The sequence below is a fragment of the Vulpes vulpes genome, chromosome X (assembly GCF_048418805.1).
Source record: "Vulpes vulpes isolate BD-2025 chromosome X, VulVul3, whole genome shotgun sequence".
Lineage (NCBI taxonomy): Eukaryota > Metazoa > Chordata > Mammalia > Carnivora > Canidae > Vulpes > Vulpes vulpes.
In genome coordinates, this window is record NC_132796.1 from 38,077,211 (window position 1) to 38,097,834 (window position 20,624).

At 39.5% G+C, this 20,624-nt stretch overlaps 1 protein-coding gene and 1 pseudogene across 2 annotated transcripts in view; one reads left to right on the forward strand and one right to left on the reverse strand.

Annotated features, from left to right (window-relative positions):
- Positions 1 to 1,435: 1,435 nt before the first annotated feature.
- LOC112929957 (mitochondrial import receptor subunit TOM20 homolog) lies at positions 1,436 to 2,106 on the forward strand (annotated as a pseudogene).
- Positions 2,107 to 14,893: 12,787 nt separating this feature from the next.
- Positions 14,894 to 20,624, reverse strand: part of EFHC2 (EF-hand domain containing 2) — a 203,199-nt gene continuing 197,468 nt past the window's right edge. For both annotated transcript variants that reach the window (XM_072744937.1, XM_026012247.2), the window contains one exon: positions 14,894 to 15,940. In XM_072744937.1, the coding sequence (XP_072601038.1) occupies positions 15,839 to 15,940 (102 nt within the window). In that variant the 3' untranslated portion in view covers positions 14,894 to 15,838. The remainder of the gene's footprint in view (positions 15,941 to 20,624) is intronic.

Below are 20,624 nucleotides of genomic sequence, written 5' to 3' on the forward strand. Positions count from 1 at the left end.
TGAAACAATAGTTTTTAAGACACTAGACATCAACCAACAAAGGCAGTGACCTCTGAGAGACAGAAAACAAATGAGACCGAGCACCTGGCTGGCTCTGTTAGCAGAGCATGAGACTCTTGATCTCAGGGTCACGAGTTCAAGCCCCACGTTAAGCCTGGAGCCTAGCTAAAACTGAACAACAACAAATGAGACAAATTCTATTATTTCCCAGTTTAAGCCTGGAGAAAATTTCAAAAGTGCAAGAAGAAGGATCTCAGGTAGAACCTAGCAGCCTGCCTGAATTAAGTAGACTAAGCTTGGAGTTCAGAGAGGTCAAGGAGACTAGAGTCCTCAAGACAGAGTATCAGAAAGGAGAAAACACAAAATAGAACTCCAAAGATATGTAGAAGATCCCACTTCAGTCTTCCACCAAGTATTGACCAGCATATGCACATGGAGAAACATTTGAGGCCAGGAAAGGAATAAACCAAAAGAGTAACATGAAACACATTCTCAGAGGTCACACAGGCCAAGAATAGTTCCTTATATTCTTTCAACTGCTGCGTAACAGATTTCCATGTACTTAGGGGCTTAAAAGGATACCCATTTACAAGTTCACAGTTCTTGAACTCTGAAGTTTGAATGTAGGCTACCTGGGTCCTCTGCTCAAGGTCTCACAAGCTGATGCTAGAACATTGGAATGGGCTGGCTTTCTTTCCGGAGGCTCTGGGGCTGCAATCCACTTCCAAATTCATTTGTTGTTGCCAGAATTTAGATCCTTGCAGTTGTTAGGACTGAGATATCCTTTTTTCACTGTCAGTAGGGACTGCTCTCATCCTAGAGGTTAATTTCAGGTCATTACCATGTGGCCCTGTCCATTTTCAAAACCAGCAAGGGAGAATTTCCTTCATATTCAGTCCCTCCTGTGCATCAAATTTCTTTTGTCAGGAGGAAAAACTCAGTCCTTTTTAAGGGCTCATCTGATTAGGGGAGACTCACCCAGAGTAATCAGCCTTTCTTGACATCAATTATGCAGTATAATATAACTTAATTCTGGGAGGGACTACACTCATGGAGGAGAGGATCATATAAAAGTGTGGGTTATTAGGAGGCATCTTAGAATTCCACCTACCACATTCTTATTCCCACCAGTCAGGGTAGAAAACTTCATTAATGATGGGGAATTGGGTAGAGTACTCAGAAGTGTTTTTGCCTCAGTACTGTGAAAAAGTTAGCCCTAAACCAAAGGTTGCTTTTGTCCTAACAAAGCTTAAAGGAATGACTTGAAAAGATAAGAACATTTCTCAATAACTTAATCAACCTCAGAACAAAGCTCAAGACTGTTTATAAGATCACAAATATAGATCTTTCTGCATCTCTCATGGCAAGCATCAGGTGGGAACAGTGGGGCCTGTTCTGAGGGTTTGCAGCCTACTGATCCTTCACGTGGATCCTGATGCCACCGAGCTCACTCCTGCTTCTCAGTCAAGACAAGGTGCTGGGCCAGAACAGCACCATTGCTGCACATGTCTACAGGTTTTCTTTTTTTTTAAGCTCTTTTTAAAAAATATTTATTAAAAAAAATATTTATTTATTCATGAGAGACACAGAGAGAGGCAGAGACACAGGCAGAGGGAGAAGCAGGCTCCATGCAGGGAGCCCAATGTGGGACTGGATCCCAGGACTCCAGGATCATGCCCTGGGCTGAAGGGTGGCGCTCAACGACTGAGCCACCCAGGCATCCCTGCAGGGCTCTTTCCATCGGGTACTGTATTTACTTCCACCACCAGAGATGGAGTGGCCCCAGCTTAAGAACAGGCTTTGAGAACAAAGAAAGAAACAAAAGCTTACTAAGGAGAGAGCTGGACTTTCCAAGTTACCTGACCTTAAAGATGCCAAAGCTGTTCAGAAATTCTTCCTTGAAAAGTTGCTAGCTCAAGGTGAATATGAGAAGGGTGTAGATCATCTGACAAATGCAGTTGCTGTGTGTGGACAGCCACATCACTTATTGCACATGTTACAGCAAACTTCCACCACCAATGTTCCAGATGCTTCTGACCAAGCTTCCAACAATTAGTCAGGGAAATCGTAAGTGCTCAGAGCTTGGCTGAAGATGATGTGGAATGAGAAACAAATGTCAACATAATCTCAATGAAAAATATTTTTAAAATCTTAACTCAGGAGATATAGTGGCTCTGGGGGAATAAGGGCAAATGGGCTTGTTATGGACTGTCCTGCACTAAAATCTACCAAAGTTAATTTTTACTTTGTGTAGATCCATTTGCCTGTTTTATTTATTTTTCCCAGTGGAAAGTCTACTTTGATAGAAAGATTTTCATTTTATAAATACATTACTGGAGTTACCAAAGTACGGACTTACGTTATTCTTAAAACGTGCAATTAAAACGTACATATAACATCACATTACCTACGTTAAAAATACTCAGTGTTGGGATCCCTGGGTGGCGCAGCATAGATGATTGAATTAGTAGACAAGTACATTAAAACCATTTTATAGTTATTATATATATATTATATTATATATTATATATATATTATTTATATAGTTATTATTATAACTATATTCCTTAAGTATAGGAAGCTAGAGGAAAAAATTTAACATGTTAAGGAGAGACATGGAAGATCTAAAAAGACCCAAATCCAACATCATCTACAATACATGAGATAAAAGATATAATGGATATGATTAATGGCAGATTAGATATCACAAAAAAAATATTTTTGGAAAGAGAGTATCCAAAATGAACCATACAGGGGAAGAACACATTAAAAAGATGAAAGATGAACAGAGCCATCAGTGAGCTGTGGGACAACTTATAAAGCTTAATACACACGTAATGAGAGCTGCCAATGGAGAAGCGAGAGAGATGGGAACCAAAATAACATTTGAAGAAAACATGGTAAAATATTTTTGAAACTGTATGGAAACTATGTAAGTCTACAGATCCAAGAAGTTCAATGAACTTATAAGCAAAATAGAACTAACCCAAGTCTCATCATAAACAAATTTCTTAAAACCAGTGGTAAATAAAAAATGTTAAAATTAGTAAAAAAAAAAAAAAAATATATATATATATATATATTACATGAAAAGGGAAAAAAATTAAGTTGACATATTTCTCATGTGGAACAAAGTAATACAGAAGTGAGGGAAGTAATGCATTTAAAATACAGCAAGAAAAAACTTTCAACTTAGGCATTTATACCCTGTGAAAATATCTTTCAAAAATGAAGGCCAAAAAAAGTCATTCTGAGACATTTTTTTTCAAAAGCAAAATAATTCATCACTAGCTGACCCACACACACTAGAACTGTGAAAGGAAGTCTTTCAGGCAGAAGAAAAATGATACCAGATGGAAATAAGAATCTGCACAAAAGAATGAAAAGCATGGGGTAACTGTATGTATAAATATATGGGTTTTTTCTTGTTATTTAAATCTCTTTAAAAGATAATTGTTAAAAATAGCAATAGGGTACAGAGTTTATAACATATGTAAAAAGTAAAGTATATTATGATAGCTCAAAGCTTAGTTGGGGAGAAATGTAAGTATACTATTTTAAGATTTTTATACCATCCAATACGGTATGATATGTACTATACCATCACTGGTAGGTAGACTGTACCAAGTTGTAAGTGTATACTGTAAACCCTAAACCAACCAATAAAATAAATTTGAGTTATAGTAAAGTAGTCCAGAATAAGCCATTGTAGCATAAAAAATTCCTTTGAGTTGAGGGCATTTGAGTTCCTGAAATCCCTTATTTGCCTAAAAACAAAACCTTCCAAAAGAACTCAATTGTTATAAATCCCCTCCCAGGAACAACTCTAATCTTTTCTTTTTGGAGTGAAGTCAGTACCACACCCACGCAGAGATTATAACAAAACTATCATATCTCCTATCTATTCTCCTAAGGGCCTATTTATCTTTCCAAAAAGTCATTTGTTTTTCTTCATGTTCTCTTTCTCCTCACCCCTACTTCTAAGAAGTCATTTGTTGTCCCAAAAGTGCCCCTGTGCCCCTCCCCATCCACAATTAAGATGGTAAATGAGCCCAAAATTCTAACCAACAACTTGAGTCACATTTCTTTGTGTGAGGGTATAATTAAATCTGTTTTTTTCTCTCACTAATCTTTTTTAAATTTTCATTTTAATTTGTAGGCCTCCAAGTCTTAAACAGAAGAGGATAAAAGAAACATTTTTCCTCCCTGACAATGGCTACTAACCCAACAAATGAGATAAAATGGAATCAAACTTTTTTTATTAATCCAAAATAAGAAAGAAAATGGAAACAGAAAAAATAGACAAATAGAAAACAAATGGAAAGACAACTGATTTAAATTCGATCTTATCAATAACTACATTAAATATAAGTAATCTAAATACATCAATTAAAAGGAAGTAACTGTGAAGTTGGATTTAAAAAAGACCTAACTAAATGCTGCCTGTAAGAAAGATACTTTGAGTATTAAAACACATATAGGGTAAAAATTATAAAAGAATAAAATATACCATGGTAAATAACACCAAATGAAAAGAAAGTTGGAATGGTTTTATTATCAGACAATGTAGATTTCAGAGCAAAGAATATTACCAGGGATAAGGAAATCCACTTCATAATGATAAAGGAGTCAATTCATCAAGGGGACTTAACAGTCCTAAATGCTTATATAGCTACAATTTTGGAATACATGAAGCAAGAACTGATAGAACTGTAAGGAAAAATAAACAAATTCACAATTATAGGCAGAAATTTCAGTATCTTTCTCTTAATAGTTTTCATAACCAGTAGATAGAAAATCAGTAAGGATATAGATTTTAACAACTTGACCTAATTGCACTTATAGAATATTCCACCAAAGAAGTGTAGAACGCACATTATTTCCAAGTGCACATGATACATTTACCAAGGTAGACCATATTCTGAGCTATAAAACTAGTCTCAATTAATTTAAAAGAATACAAGTCATACACGTATATCCTCCACAGGGAATTAAATTAGGTTGTTAGAAAGATCTTTGGAAAATCCCCAAATATTTGAAACTAAATAAGACACTTTCAAATAACCTGTAGATCAAAGAAGAAATCAAAGAGAAATAAGAAAGTAATGGAATGAAAATGGAACAATGTATCAAAATTTATGTGATGCCATTAAAACAGTATTTAGAAGGATTTTATAGCACTAAAAGCCTACATTAGAAAAGAAAAAGAGGCTTAAATCAATGACTTCAGCCTCCACACTAAAAAATTAGAAAAAGAGCACATTAAACCCAAAGTAGAAGAAAAATAATAATAATCAGAGCAGAAAACAATAAAATAAAGAGGAACATGAGAGAAAATTAATGAAATGACAAACTGCTTCTTTAAGAAGATCAATAAAATTGATGAATCTCTAGCCAGACTGATCAGGAAAAAAAAAAGAATAATTACCAGTATCAGGAATGAGAGAGGTGACATCACTAAAGCTTCTTCAGATGCTAAAGGATAAGAACTGAATATCAAGAGCAACTTTAAGCCAATAAATTCAACAAGATGAAATGGGAAAATTCTTTTAAAGACAAACTATCAAAGCTCATGACAAAAGAAATATATAACCTGAATAGCCCTATATCTACTAAAGAAATTGAGACTGTAGTTTAAGAATACCTGCCCATAGGAGCACCCAGGTGGCTCAGTCAGTTAAGCATCTGACTCTTGATTTCAGCTCAGGTCATGATGTCAGGATTGTGGGATTGAGCTCTGAGTCAGACTTCACACTCAGTGGGGAGTCCACTTGAAGATTCTCTCCCTCTGCACCTCCCCACACTGGCGTGCTCTCTCTCTCTCTCTAAAATAAATAAATAAACCTTAAAAAAAAAAAGAATACCTTCCCATAAAGCAAACTGAAAGCAGCACTGGTTAAATCTATCAAACATTTGAAGGAGGAATAATAGCAGTTCTACAAAACCTCATCTACAAAATTGAAAAAGGAATATTTCCAACTCATTCTGAGCCAGCATTACCATGAAGTCAAAATCAGACCAAAATATGAGAAAACTACAGATCAACATCCTCATGAACACAGAAGAAAAATTCAAATGTTACTTTAGCAAAGTGAATATAGCGATATATAAGAAAGATAATCCATCATGACCTAATAAGGTTTATTCCCAGAATGCAAAGTTTAACGTTCAAAAATCAATGTCATATCCAATTTTAAAATGGGCAAAGGATTTGATCAGATATTTCTCTAAAGAAGACATAAAAATGGCAAAAAGCTCATGAAAAGATGTCTTAGTTGTTAGGGAAATACAAATAAAATCCACAATGAGGTATCAGTTCACACCAGCTAGGATGGCTATAATTTTAAAAAAGGAAAATAACAAGTGTTACCAGGGATGCAGAAAAATTGTAACCCTAATACATTGCTGGTAGGCATGTAAAATGGTTCAGCTGCTATGGAAAAGTTTGTCAGTTCTCCAAAAAATTAAACATAGAATTACCATATGGCCTAGCAATTCTACTCCTAGGTATATAAACAAAAGAACCAAAAATGGGGGGCACCTAGATGGCTCAGTGGGCTGAGTGCCTGAATCTTGATTTTGCTTCAGGTCATGATCTCAAGGTTGCAGGACTGAGCCCTGCACTGGGCTCCACACCAGGCATGGAGCCTGCTTGAGATTCTCTCCTTCACCTTCTGCCCCTCTCACTTTTGTGTTCTCTTTAAAAAAAAAAAAAAAAGAACTAAAACCTAGTACTCAAACAAATACATGTCTGTGTATGTTCATGGCAGCTCTATCCACAATAGCCAAAAGGTGGAAACAACACAAGCATCCAACAAAAGGTGACTGGATAAACACATTGTGGTGTATCTATACAATGGGCTATTACTCAGCCATGAAAAGGAACAAAGTTCTAATATGTGCTGCAACATGGGTGAACCTCAAAAACATTGGACTAAGTGAAAGAAGTCAGACACAATAGGTCACATACTGTATGATTCCACTTCTATGAAATATTTGGAATAGGTAAATTCACAGAGACAGAAAACAGACTGGTGGTTCCCAGGGGCTGGAACCAGAAGTGATGGTTTAATGAGTATAGGGTTTCCTTTGCGGGTAATGAAATGTTTTGGAACTAAAAAGATGTGGTGGGTGTACAGTATTGTGAATGTGCTAAGTATCACTGATTTATTTCCTTAAGATGGTTAATTTTGGGGCAGCCCGGGTGGCTCAGCAGTTTAGCGCCGCCTTCAGCCCAGGGCCTGATCCTGGAGACCCAGGATCGAGTCCCACGTCGGGCTCCTTGCATGGAGCCTGTTTCTCCCTCTGCTGCTCTCTCTGTCTCTCATTAATAAATAAATAAAATCTTTAAAAAAAATGGTTAATTTTATAAGAATTTAATCTTAAAAAACATTAATGTCATTTACTATATTAACAAACTTTTTAAAAAACATTTTATTTATTTATTTGATAGGGGGAGCCAGAGCATGAGTAGGGGGAGGTGGAGGGGCAAAGGGAGAAGGAAAAGCGGGCTCCCTGCTAAGCAGGGAGCCAGGCGTGGGGCTCCATCCCAGGACCCCAAGATCATGACCTGAGCCAAAGGCAGATGCTTAACCATCTAAGCCACCATGCACCCCTATATTACCAAAGTTTTAAAAGAAAAATCATATAATCATCTCATTAGATCCAGTGAAAGCATGTGACAAAATCTAATATCCATTCTTGATAAAATGTCTCAGCAAAATAGAAATAGAAGGGAGCTTCATAAACCTGATGAAGAGTGTCTACCAAAACCCTATAGCTAACATCATACCTAATGGTGAAAGATGGTATGCTTTCTCCCTAAATTCAGTAACAAGAAAGGGCTGTCCATCCTCATCACTTCTATTCAACACTGTACTAAGTGCAATAAAGGAAATAAAAGAATCCAGATTTGAAATGAAGAAGTAAAACTTTATTCATAGACTAATACTATCTGTATGAAAATTCTAATCATCTATGTGGATATCTATGTAAAAAAAATCTGACAATATCTATAAAAAAGCCACAAGACTAGGGCATCTGGGTGGCTCAGTCAGTTAAGAATCTGCCTTTGGCTCAGGTCATGATCCTGAGCCCTTGGATGGAGCCCAGAGTAAGGCTCCCTGCTCAGCGGGGAGCCTGCTTCTCCCTCTCTTACTGCCCCTCCCACTACTCGTGCTCTCTCTCAAATAAAATCTTTAAAAAGCCATAAACTAATAAATGTGTTTAAGTTTGAAAGATACAATGATCAATGTACAAAAAACAATTGTATTTTTAGCCTCTAGTAACCAATGATCAGAAAATGAAATATAAAAAATTACCATTTGCATTATCATTAAGAAACATGAATATAGGGAGAAATCTGTCAAATATGTGCAATGCTCATACAATAAAAACTACAAAACATTGCTGAGATAAATTTAAACCTTACATAAATGGGATGATATATACTGTGTTCATGGGTTAGAAGACTCAGTATTATTATGATGCCAAATTGATCTGTAGATTCAGCACAATCCCAATAAAAAAACTTACCAGGATTTTAGAATTGCAAGCTTATTCTAAAATTCATCATGGAAGTGCAAAGATGTAAGACACCCAAAACTACTAGGCAAAAAAAGAAGTGAAATTGTAGAATTAACACTACTGATTTCTAGAAAGCTACAGTGACCAAGACAGTGTGGTATCAGTGTAAAGATACACATCAATCAGTAGAATAGAACAGAAAGTCCAGAAATAGACCTACGTATATATTCGTATATTTCAGCAGTGGTACAGAGACAATTCAGTGAAAAAGGATAGTCTTTTCAATAAATGGTACTGTAACTACCAGATATCCATATGCGAAAAAATAAACACGGAACCGTAACTTGTACCATAACAGAAATTAACTAGAAATGAATTCTAGATCTAAATTAAACACCTAAAACTATAAAACTTCTAGGAGAAAACCTTTATGACCTTGGTTTAGGCAAACATTTATTAGATATAACACCAACAGAAAAATCCATATAAACATAGATTGATAAAACAGACTTATGCTGCATGAAAGAAACCAGACCAAAAAAAGTTCATGCTGTATCATTCCAATGATATGATTCCCAGAAAATGCTAACTTCTATAGTGATAGAAAGCAGCTCAGTGGTTGCCTGTGTATGGGGAAAGGTGAAGGGGAGCAAATATGCCATTCCAAAATATGCCTCTTTGACATAAGGATTATTTTGGGCTGATAAATTAGATAAACAGCAGTCACAGGAGAAGCTCTGTAGAAGTCACCCTTTTGTAAGGACCATTTATAAGGGAAATCTCCATTGGTTAAGTAGGTCTCCCACTCTGTACCAGAAAGAGGACAACCCAACATCTAGAAACTTAGTGATGGGGGGCCACCTGGATGGCTCAGTGGTTGGGCATCTGCCTTTGGCTCAGGTTGTGATCCCAGGGTCCTAGGATCAAGTCCCACATGGGGTTCCTTGCAGGAAGCCTGCTTCTCCCTCTGCCTGTGCCTCTGCCTCTGTCTCTCTCAAGAATAAATAAATATTTTTTAGAAAAAGAAATGTATTGATGGGGAAGGTACTGATTTAAATCCACATTAACAAACTTACCCTTGTTTTTGGTTGCTTTTCCTGCATCCCCCAGAATGACTCCCCTCCGTCCCACACACACACTTAAAGTAGTGACTTAGGTCACCTTGGAAAATCACAGTTTTCCTTGGTATCTCTCTCATGTATGTATGAGGTACTCATGTGGCTCAACTTTTGTTCTTCTCTTGTTAATCTTTTAATATGGGGGTTTCAGCCAAGAACTCAGGATACAGAAAAAAAGTATTTTTCCTGTCCTACAATGGGGATGTGTGGAAGGGAGGGCTTTCCAAGGACCTCAAAGAAATTTTGGGAGAATATATGAATTATCTTGATTGGGATGCTATTTCACAGGTGTACACATATGTCCACTTATCAAACTGTACACTTTTAATACATGCAGTTCACTGTGTGTCAATGAAAGCTGTATTCTAAAAATTAGTCGTATGCCAAGCATTATGGTTTTCAGACAACTTGCTCCCTCTGGGCAATCTTCTCTAAGTTTACATTTAACATCCATACTCTGATGGGTTTAAAACAGGCCTCTCCAGCCCAGACCATTTTGCTACGATTTGGACCGGTCAATCCGATTGCCTGATCCACATTTCCACCTAAACTGGCATGCCCGAGGCTGAACTGTTGATACCTCCTCTGCAAACTGGATTTTTCCCTGGTGTATCCTGGCACAACAGATGACACCACCACTTCCCCAGCTGTCAAAATGACCCCATGTAATTTGGATTTCTTCTCTTTCATCTCCAACATCCTTAATGTGTCATGAGTCTATCCACTTCTCACCAACCTCACCACCTTACTGACACTAATCCAAACCATCCATCACTTCTCTGGCAACAGCTTCCCCAGTCAGCCTTCTGGCTGCCAAACTCGCTCTTGTAGTTCTCTCTCTCTCTCTCTCTCTCTCTCTCACACACACACACACACACACACACACACAGAGCCACCAGAGCTTTTTAAATACAGACATCATCTTTTCATCCTCCTGATTAAAATCTTCCAGTAACTTCTCATGCCTTTAGGATCAAGTTCAAACTGTTTTATAACGTGTATTACACACACAAAAGGAGTGTCTATTCTTGTCCAGAGTCCCCTCTGCAATTGTCACACCTCTTGCCATTTCCCTTGTCACTATCCATGCTCCGGTCATGGTTAAAATGGGGTGGGGGTGGGGGGTGGGGGGGGGAGTGGGGAGGGAGGGTGGACAATCTGCAGCAGCCTGAAATGGCTTTTCAGCTCCTGTTCCGTATTCAGTGAGCAGCCTCACAGCAACAATGAAGAGCAGTGGTAGCAAGTGAGGCGGGGGGGGGGGGGGGGGGGGGGGGGGGGGGGGGGGGGGAAGCAGGCAAAAGTAAATTTACCAAGTTCCTATTTCATTCAGATATTCTCTTATAGGCAAAGTATAAAAAGGAAACAAAGATGATTTCGGTGGAACTATTCTAAAGGAGGCCACATTTTGTGTTTTTCACCATGCTCCCCGCCCCTCTGGATTTTAATATTATAGTGGGGTCATAACAAGCATTTCCTCCATTGTTGGCTTTACACAGATGCAAAGTGGTGCCCAGGAAGCTGGGAGATTGATGAATAGTTGGTTTGATGTATTTGAACCATTCACTACTTTGAGTTAAATGTGCATATTCTGTTCAGAAGAGACAATGGGGAGGAGCGGGCCCCCTGTTTCCTGTCTAACTTGCAGAACATCAGGCCTCACTGCTTAAACTAATGAGTATTTAGAAGTAAAGGCTCCTACTGATTCCAGCCAGTCATTAATTCTCTACTTGCTGAGCCACCGTGGAGTTTTGCATTGGCTGCATTTTTCAGCCATCACCAGTTACTTCTGAGCAGCGGTGCTGACCCTTAGTGCCTATGCTCCCACACTAGGCACATAATGGGCTCACAAGTCTCTCTTGGAAGGAATTTTGCTGGGTACCAAATGCAAAGAAGATGCACATCCTAACCTCAGAACCCGTGGTTATCAGGAACTTAGTTGACTTGAGTGAAACGTCTAATTTTATAAAACCTGGTAGAGAAGGTGAGTGGAGGCGACCACCGATTTCTCTCTAGCTCTTTATCCAGTCAGCACTACCTTTTGTAATCGTGATGTTTTGCTTCATGATCGAGGCAGGTTTTGTTTTGTGAAATAGCCTCATTGATCTCGCCTTGGTGGATTTTCCATTCTGACACATTACGTTCTCTTGGGAACTGAGAAATACCGTGTCGCTGCAGATGCTCAGTCAACTTGAAAAGCCTCATTTCTGAAAAGGTCTTAACCTGCCTTCAACTCAGAAGCAGTTCAAACTTGGCCCAAACGTGGATCAGGACAGAGACTCAGCACTTGGGTAACGTTTACCATCATTTGGAAACTGTTTGTCTGGAAGGTCAGTTCCAGACCAATTCCGAAGAATAGTCAAAACTCAGGAAACTATATTCCTAACTAAAAAGAATGTACATGTAATTGGGAACGTGACAGTTCATTATTCAACAGAGTCTGCATTATTAAGCATCGTAAATATTTTGTGGACAACCCTACCATTTCATCAAGCCATCACCGAAGACTCCCACTGCCGAACTTAAGAGCAAAATCGTAACACATGGGAGAAGAGGACAGGGAAATGAGGAACGAGTGGCAAAGACTAAAGCAGTCCCCACTCAAGATAAATAAATCCACGTTGGAAAGGCAAGAGTTGTTTTTGTAGGGGGAGGGGAGAAATTTCATCCTCTTCATCAATAATTCCCTGCTATTTGAAAGGAAGGACAATTTAAATATCCCAAACTCACCGTGGTGGTGTCCACAAAGCCTCGCAGCTCTACAACACCCCCCACCCCCACCACCCCCCACCCCACTCCTGCAAAACAAACTCCAAATAACATAGCATAAAAAAAGCAAAGACCAAGAATGGTATGTTTGTCATTAATTGAATCAGAGGCAATACACAAAGTAGGCAAAATGTTAAAACTATCCCAAATGCTTGAAATTTACAGTGCTCTTCATCTCCTCTCTGCTGTCTACAATTTTAGTAAGCACTGAAGTCAACCAATAGATGTACCCACATTACTTTTCAAGGGGTTGGGTTCAAATGGTAAACAGGTTAAAAAGGGAGAAAGAGGGATCCCTGGGTGGCGCAGCGGTTTGGCGCCTGCCTTTGGCCTAGGGCACGATCCTGGAGACCCGGGATGGAATCCCATGTCAGGCTCCCGGTGCATGGAGCCTGCTTCTCCCTCTCTCTGTGTGACTATCTTAAAAAAAAAAAAAAAAAGGGAGAAAGAGGGGCACGTGGGTGGCTCAGTTGGTCAAGCTCAGGTCATGATCTCATCTTCTTGGGATTGAGCCCCCCTGTCAAGGCTCTGCACTCAGCAGGGAGCCTGCTTCTTCCTCTCCCCCTGCTCATGCTCTCTCTCAAATAAATATATAAAATCTTTCCCCCAAAAGGGAGAAAGAGGCAAATAAACACTGAAATGTAGTAGTCACTTGCTGACAACACCCATGCTTTGTAACAATGACTCAGCAAACCATCTCATGCCAACCTCAACCACTTTTAATCAGTTTCTTCTGAAAAGACACGATGTGATCTGGGCTCTCAAATGACTTGATCAATCATTCCCACGGTTGCAGGAATATGAAAAAACAGTTCGTTCTTAATACAAAAGGGTTGCCTATATTAATCTTCAACTTACCCAGACATCCACAGGCAGCACTCGCTTTTCCATCAGAGTGAGAAAATGTGAGCAGCTAAAAATATAAGTAGATGCAAAGGTTGTGAAACTTTTAAAAAAATGATTACCCTAGAACAATGACAATAGTTGGGATTTCACTTTTTCACAGGGAAAAGAAGAGGCAGCTAAAAATATAAGTGTATGCCAAAAGTGGGAAACTTTTCAAAGTTCTCCCTCCAGAATAATGGTAATAGTTGGGATTTCTCCTTTTCAGAGGGAAAATGAAGAGGCAGAAATTCCAGCTGGTCTTCACTACCTCCCCCAAAGAGTTGAGTCAAAGGGTTCATTTGTGCTGAAAACCAGAGTTATCTACTGCCCAAAACCTAAGCAGAACACATCAGCATTTGGGAACCACCTGGGGCCTAGGAGTGGGGTGGCCTGGGAGATTTCCAGATGGATTCTAAGACAATTCATTGATATTTACATAACGAGAATAAATGTTTTCCCTAAGATAGCATTTCCCTTCAGTGACTTGGGACCACCAGCAAAAGAGGGAGGTACAGAAATTCTATTACATTAATAGTCTTTGTTTTTATGGCTTTGGCATTTATTAACTAGTGGGAGCTGTTTATTGGGTCATAAACTTTACTAATGGGGATATTATCTCTAAATTATAAATCTCCTTCAGTATATGGTTTAGTTATAAAAAAATAATTATTTAAAGTGTCTGTATGGCTGCAATGTATCATGTTTATCGGCATGATTCCTATAATGGCCATTTAATTGCTAATTACGGGCTTGAACTGCAAATAACCAGGGCAGCAACACACATCTATGTCATAGAACAAGCGGTTGTCATCCTACAAACTCAGGAACATGTCATTGGTTTGCTGCTTTTCCTCTTCTCTTCCCATTTCTCAAAGTGAACTGCATCACAAGCCTGTAAACGGGCTAAATTATCCACGTATTTAAAATCTTGAGGGAAAGACAACTGACTGAAGAGTTGAATAGGTAAGTGACAAATGTGTCAGCCTGAAAAGTTCCAGGAAAGTGTCATCCTTAAAAGCTTGCTCTCTGGGGAACGAAAAATCTTAAAGTGACAAAATGGCTTGGCACTGTCAGTTGTCTTAAAAAAAAAAAAAAACCTGGAATAAAAATCAAGTAGTCAAAATTAGATTTTATGGGTAAATGGTCCTAGTATGTAAGTTGAGTATTCGAGTTTATTGGAAAGTCCTATGGGCTCTATTCTAACAATGGCACATGTAGAATTACCCGAGGTTTATAATTAGAAATAATAGAAATAGAAATAGTTTATTGATTAGCTTCAATTAAAAAAATTTCTTTAAAAGAAAGAGCCATTGTTGTCAACCATATTGGTACCTCTGAGTGCCAAGAGGCCTGTTCATTTCTAGGCAAGATGCCACAAATGTGCAGTGAAGGAATAATGAGGTGGAAGGGGCCTTGACATGTCATCAATTCCTTTTTCCCTCCTCAAAGCAGTCCCCAAAAGGTGGATGTTGAACCCCCTTTTCCATAGGCTTCCATCGTCACTAAGAACACCAGGCAAATGGATTTATGATACATAGCATCTAACACTGGAGACTGAGGTAGATTGGGACAAACTTCTCACAATGAATTCCCAGAGGTCCATGGTTATGAGTTTTAATCAAATATACACTACATGACAAAGGTTCTGCTGAGATTCATAACATATAGGCCTACAAGAAAAATCGAAATAGAACCAGAGAAAAGCAGGAGGGAAACATGTTATAGTCCTAGAATATTTAAACCTCTGGGGTGGGTGGTATGTGTATGTGGAGAATGAACCAAAAAAAAGAGCTCTCAAAATCTTCAGCGTTCCCATCCCTAAATATTTTAGACATCACACATTTTTGGTCATACTATAATTATATATACATGCATATATATCCCTAAGTTAACACCTAACTTTAGGTAGAAAAAGGACATTAAAATATAAACACTGCATATGTTTCAATTTCTCTCCCAAAGTGTGTGTGTGTGTGTGTGTGTGTGTGTGTGTGTGTGTGTTGTGGGGCAAGGGAGGAGTCCTTCTCATAGCTTTGCTAATTTCAGAAAACAAATACATTCACTCTAGAGAGGTTTAAGAATTATTTTGATAAGGTGGGTTGCTACAAAATTTAATTATATAAGTAATAAACATGTGTCAAAAAGATTTCAAAAAATGTTTAATAGAATCACAACTTATTGCTCAGATATAATTTGATTTTATATTGTCATGTATAGCTGTCAAAAGTAATTTTCCTTTTGTGTTGTAATGAATCAAATTATGTTGGATAGAAAATTACCATAAGATTCTTTGGTGTTAATAAATCATACATGTAATAAAAATGTTTGACGTTTCTTTAAATGGCATTTTTAATAATGCTGGCACATCAGCACTGTAATACGATGTTCAGAGAAACTAAAACGACAAAAGGGAATTAACTTGGTCTATGGATTTCAATTCAATATGAACCCTGTGTTTTTTTTAATGAAGTTATATCTACTGAAATAAACCTAGTAAAATTAGAGCAGGAAATCAAAGAAAGTTGACCAAAATTGGCATATGGTTACTCTTCCTCTAAGCCGAACACATCCTTTAAAAGTCTCATGTAGTTAATGTATTTCACAGGAATAGGTGATGGCATCCCGAGCCACTCATCTTCACATCTCTACAAAAAAACCAAAGATGGATATAAATTATAACCACATTTCAAAGTGCAGTTCTGTAAATGCAACATCGAATTGTTATTGTTATATAAGCTCATGATAAATAGCTTATTCTCAAGGCAGGCATTTCTACTGTCCACCTTTGAATCATAGGGACTTTGTGGTAGACTGAGTTCTTATGCTCACTTCTTTATCCCTCTATTAGAATTATACACCTATGGCTTTTGCCATTTGACTTTGCAGACCCTCCCACGGAGTCTACTTTCCTGTTCCCTTGATATGGGAACATATGTCTAGCTTTGGCCTATGTAATGCTAGCAGATGTACCACGAACAGAGGCTCTAATGTCCAGGCATGACCTGGCCTAGGCTGCTGTGCCTCTGTCATTGCCATGAGAAGAATATGGCTCCCAAGGTGTTGCTGGTCCCAAAATAGCACAGGTGGAGTAAGACCACAGATAAGAAAAATAAATGTCTATTGTTGAGAACCAGTGAATTTGGGGTCGAAGGCGTGTTTGTTATGCATTATTACAGTGATAACTCCCCCTATGCTTTCTTAAGAACTCAGTTATTAAAATCTGAACTGCTAGTCACACTGATTGCTTGGTTGCTGTTTCTTTAACCTAACAATGAAAAGAGCAATGAATCATTCACAGGATGCTCCTGAGGTAAACTACTTTATATATGTACTTTACACATATGTGTATATATATGTATTGATATATACACACATATATTGCATATATAATATATATGGTATGTATATTTGTGTATATATATTTTCTTTTTTAATGATTTTATTTATTCATGAGAGACACAGAGAGGCAGAGACATAGGCAGAGGGAGAAGCAGGCCTCCGCCACAGGGAGCCCGATGTGGGACTCAATCCCAGGACCCAGGGATCATGACCTGAGCCAAAGGCAGATGCTCAACCACTGAGCCACCCAGGCACCCTTATATATTTTCTAATTGCAGAAAATAAATATCTTTACTCTTCTAGAGAGGTTTACAAATATTTGGGGGGCGCCTGGCTGGCTCAACCGGGTAAACATCTGACTCTTAATTTTGGCTCAGGTTGTGATCTCAGGGTCATGAGATCGAGCCCCGGACCAGGCTCCACACTCAGCAAGGTGTCTGTTTGAGATCTTCTCTCTCCATCTCCCTCTGTCCCTCCTCCTACTCTAAAATAAATAACTCTTTAAAAAAAGAGTATTTTGTTGAGGTGGGTTGCAACAAAACACATAAGCAGTAAACACATGTCAGATTTTTAAAAAAATCTTGTAGATAGAAATCTAGAGGGGGGAGGGGCAAGATGGCGGAAGAGTAGGGTCCCCAAGTCATCTGTCCTCAACAAATTACCTAGAAAACCATCCAATCATCCTGAAAATCTACGAATTCGGCCTGAGATTTAAAGAGAGACCAGCTGGAACGCTATAGTGAGAAGAGTTCCCGCTTCTATCAAGGTAGGAAGACGGGGAAAAAGAAATAAAGACACAAAAGGCCTCCAAGGGGGAGGGGCCCCGCGAGGAGCCGGGCTGAGGCCGGGGCGAGTGTCCCCAGGACAGGAGAGCCCCGTCCCGGAGGAGCAGGAGCTGCACCAACCTTCCCCGCGGAAAGGCCTCCCGGGGAATTGGAGCAGGATCCCCAGAAAGGCGGGGATGCCCTCGGGCTCCCTGGGACAGTAACAGAGGAACTGCGCCCCGGAGAGTGCGCCGAGATCCCTAAGGGCTGCAGCGCTCGGCGGGACCCGGAGCAGCTCGGAGGGGCTCGGGCGGCGGCTCCGCGGAGGGGGCTGCGGGGCGGGAGCGCGAATCCACCAGCGCAGGCTCCGGAGCACAGGGCGCCGGGACACAGCCCAGGATCCGGCCTCCCCCTGGGACAGGCAGAGGCCGGGAGGGCCCAGGACAGCAAGGACGCTCCTGCCTGGAGCTGAGCAGATCAGCGGCCCGCCCCGGAGCCCCCAGGCCCTGCAGATGGAGAGCCCCGGAGCTACTGCGGGAGCTGACTCCAGGGTCCCAGAGCTGCCCCCGCCACTGTGGCTTCCTCCCGGAGCCTCACGGGGTGAACAACCCCCACCGAGCCCTGCACCAGGCAGGGGCAGAGCAGCTCCCCCAAGTGCTAACACCTGAGAATCAGCACAGCAGGCCCCTCCCCCAGAAGACCAGCGACACGGACCAGTTCCAGGCGAAGTCAAGGGACTTAAAGTATACAGAATTGGAAGATACTCCCCCGTGTTTTTTTGTGTTTTTTTTGTTTTTGTTTTTTTGTTTTTGTTTTTGTTTTGTTTTGTGTTTTTTCTTTCTTTCTTAATTTCTGATTGCTTCCCCCACCCCACCCCACCCCCTTTTTTTTTCTCCTTTCTTTTTCTTTCTCTTTTTCTTCTCTTTTTCCCCTTTTTTTTCTTCTTTCTCTTTTTTCTTTTTCTCTTTTCTTTCCTTCTCTTTTTCTCCTTTTCCCAATACAACTTGTTTTTGGCCACTCTGCACTGAGCAAAATGACTAGAAGGAAAACCTCACCTCAAAAAAAAGAATCAGAAACAGCCCTCTCTCCCACAGAGTTACAAAATATGGAATACAATTCAATGTCAGAAAGCCAATTCAGAAGCACTATTATACAGCTACTGGTGGCTCTAGAAAAAACCATAAAGGACTCAAGAGACTTCATGACTGCAGAATTTAGATCCAATCAGGCAGAAATTAAAAATCAATTAAATGAGATGCAATCCAAGCTAGAAGTCCTAACGACGAGGCTTAACGAGGTGGAAGAACGAGTGAGTGACATAGAAGACAAGTTGATGGCAAAGAGGGAAACTGAGGAAAAAAGAGACAGGCAATTAAAAGACCATGAGGATAGATTAAGGGAAATAAATGACAGCCTGAAGAGGAAAAACCTACGTTTAATTGGGGTTCCCGAGGGCGCCGAAAGGGACAGAGGGCCAGAATATGTATTTGAACAAATCCTAGCTGAAAACTTTCCGAATCTGGGAAGGGAAACAGGCATTCAGATCCAGGAAATAGAGAGATCCCCCCCCTAAAATCAACAAAAACCGTTCAACACCTCGACATTTAATAGTGAAGCTTGCAAATTCCAAAGATAAGCAGAAGATCCTTAAAGCAGCAAGAGAAAAAAAGTCCCTGACTTTTATGGGGAGGAATATTAGGGTAACAGCAGACCTCTACACAGAGACCTGGCAGGCCAGAAAGGGCTGGCAGGATATATTCAGGGTCCTAAATGAAAAGAACATGCAACCAAGAATACTTTATCCAGCAAGGCTTTCATTCAAAATGGAAGGAGAGATAAAGAGCTTCCAAGACAGGCAGGAACTGAAAGAATATGTAACCTCCAAACCAGCTCTGCAAGACATTTTAAGGGGGACTCTTAAAATTCCCCTTTAAGAAGAAGTTCAGTGGAACAATCCACAAAAACAAGGACTGAATAGATATGATGACACTAAACTCATATCTCTCAATAGTAACTCTGAACATGAACGGGCTTAATGACCCCATCAAAAGGCGCAGGGTTTCAGACTGGATAAAAAAGCAGGACCCATCTATTTGCTGTCTACAAGAGACTCATTTTAGACAGAAGGACACCTACAACCCGAAAATAAAAGGTTGGAGAACCATTTACCATTCAAATGGTCCTCAAAAGAAAGCAGGGGTTGCCATCCTTATATCAGATAAATTAAAATTTAACCCGAAGACTGTAGTGAGAGATGAAGAGGGACACTATCTCATACTCAAAGGATCTATCCAACAAGAGGACTTAACAATCCTCAATATATATGCCCCGAATGTGGGAGCTGCCAAATATTTAAACCAATTAATAACCAAACTGAAGAAATACTTTGATAATAATACACTTATACTTGGTGACTTCAATCTAGCTCTCTCTATACTAGATAGGTCTTCTAAGCACAACATCTCCAAAGAAACGAGAGCTTTAAATGATACACTGGACCAGATGGATTTCACAGATATCTACAGAACTTTACATACAAACTCAACTGAATACACATTCTTCTCAAGTGCACATGGAACTTTCTCCAGAATAGACCACACACTGGGTCACAAATTGGGTCTGAACCGATACCAAAAGATGGGGATAGTCCCCTGTATATTCTCAGACCATAATGCCTTGAAATTAGAACTTAATCACAAGAAGTTTGGAAGGACCACAAACACGTGGAGGTTAAGGACCATCCTGCTAAAAGATGAAAAGGTCAACCAGGAAATGAAGGAGGAATTAAAAAGATTCATGGAAACTAATGAGAATGAAGATACAACCGTTCAAAATCTTTGGGATGCAGCAAAAGCAGTCCTGAGGGGGAAATACATCGCAATACAAGCATCCATTCAAAAACTGGAAAGAACTCAAATTCAAAAGCTCACCTTACACATAAAGGAACTAGAGAAAAAGCAACAAATGGACCCCACCCCCAGCAGAAGAAGACAGTTAATTAAAATTCGAGCAGAACTAAATGATATCGAGACCAAAAGAACTGTGGAACAGATCAACAGAACCAGGAGTTGGTTCTTTGAAACAATTAATAAGATAGATAAACCATTAGCCAACCTTATTAAAGAGAAGAGAGAGAAGACTCAAATTAATAAAATCATGAATGAGAAAGGAGAGATCACTACCAACACCAAGGAAATACAAACGATTTAAAAAACATATTATGAAC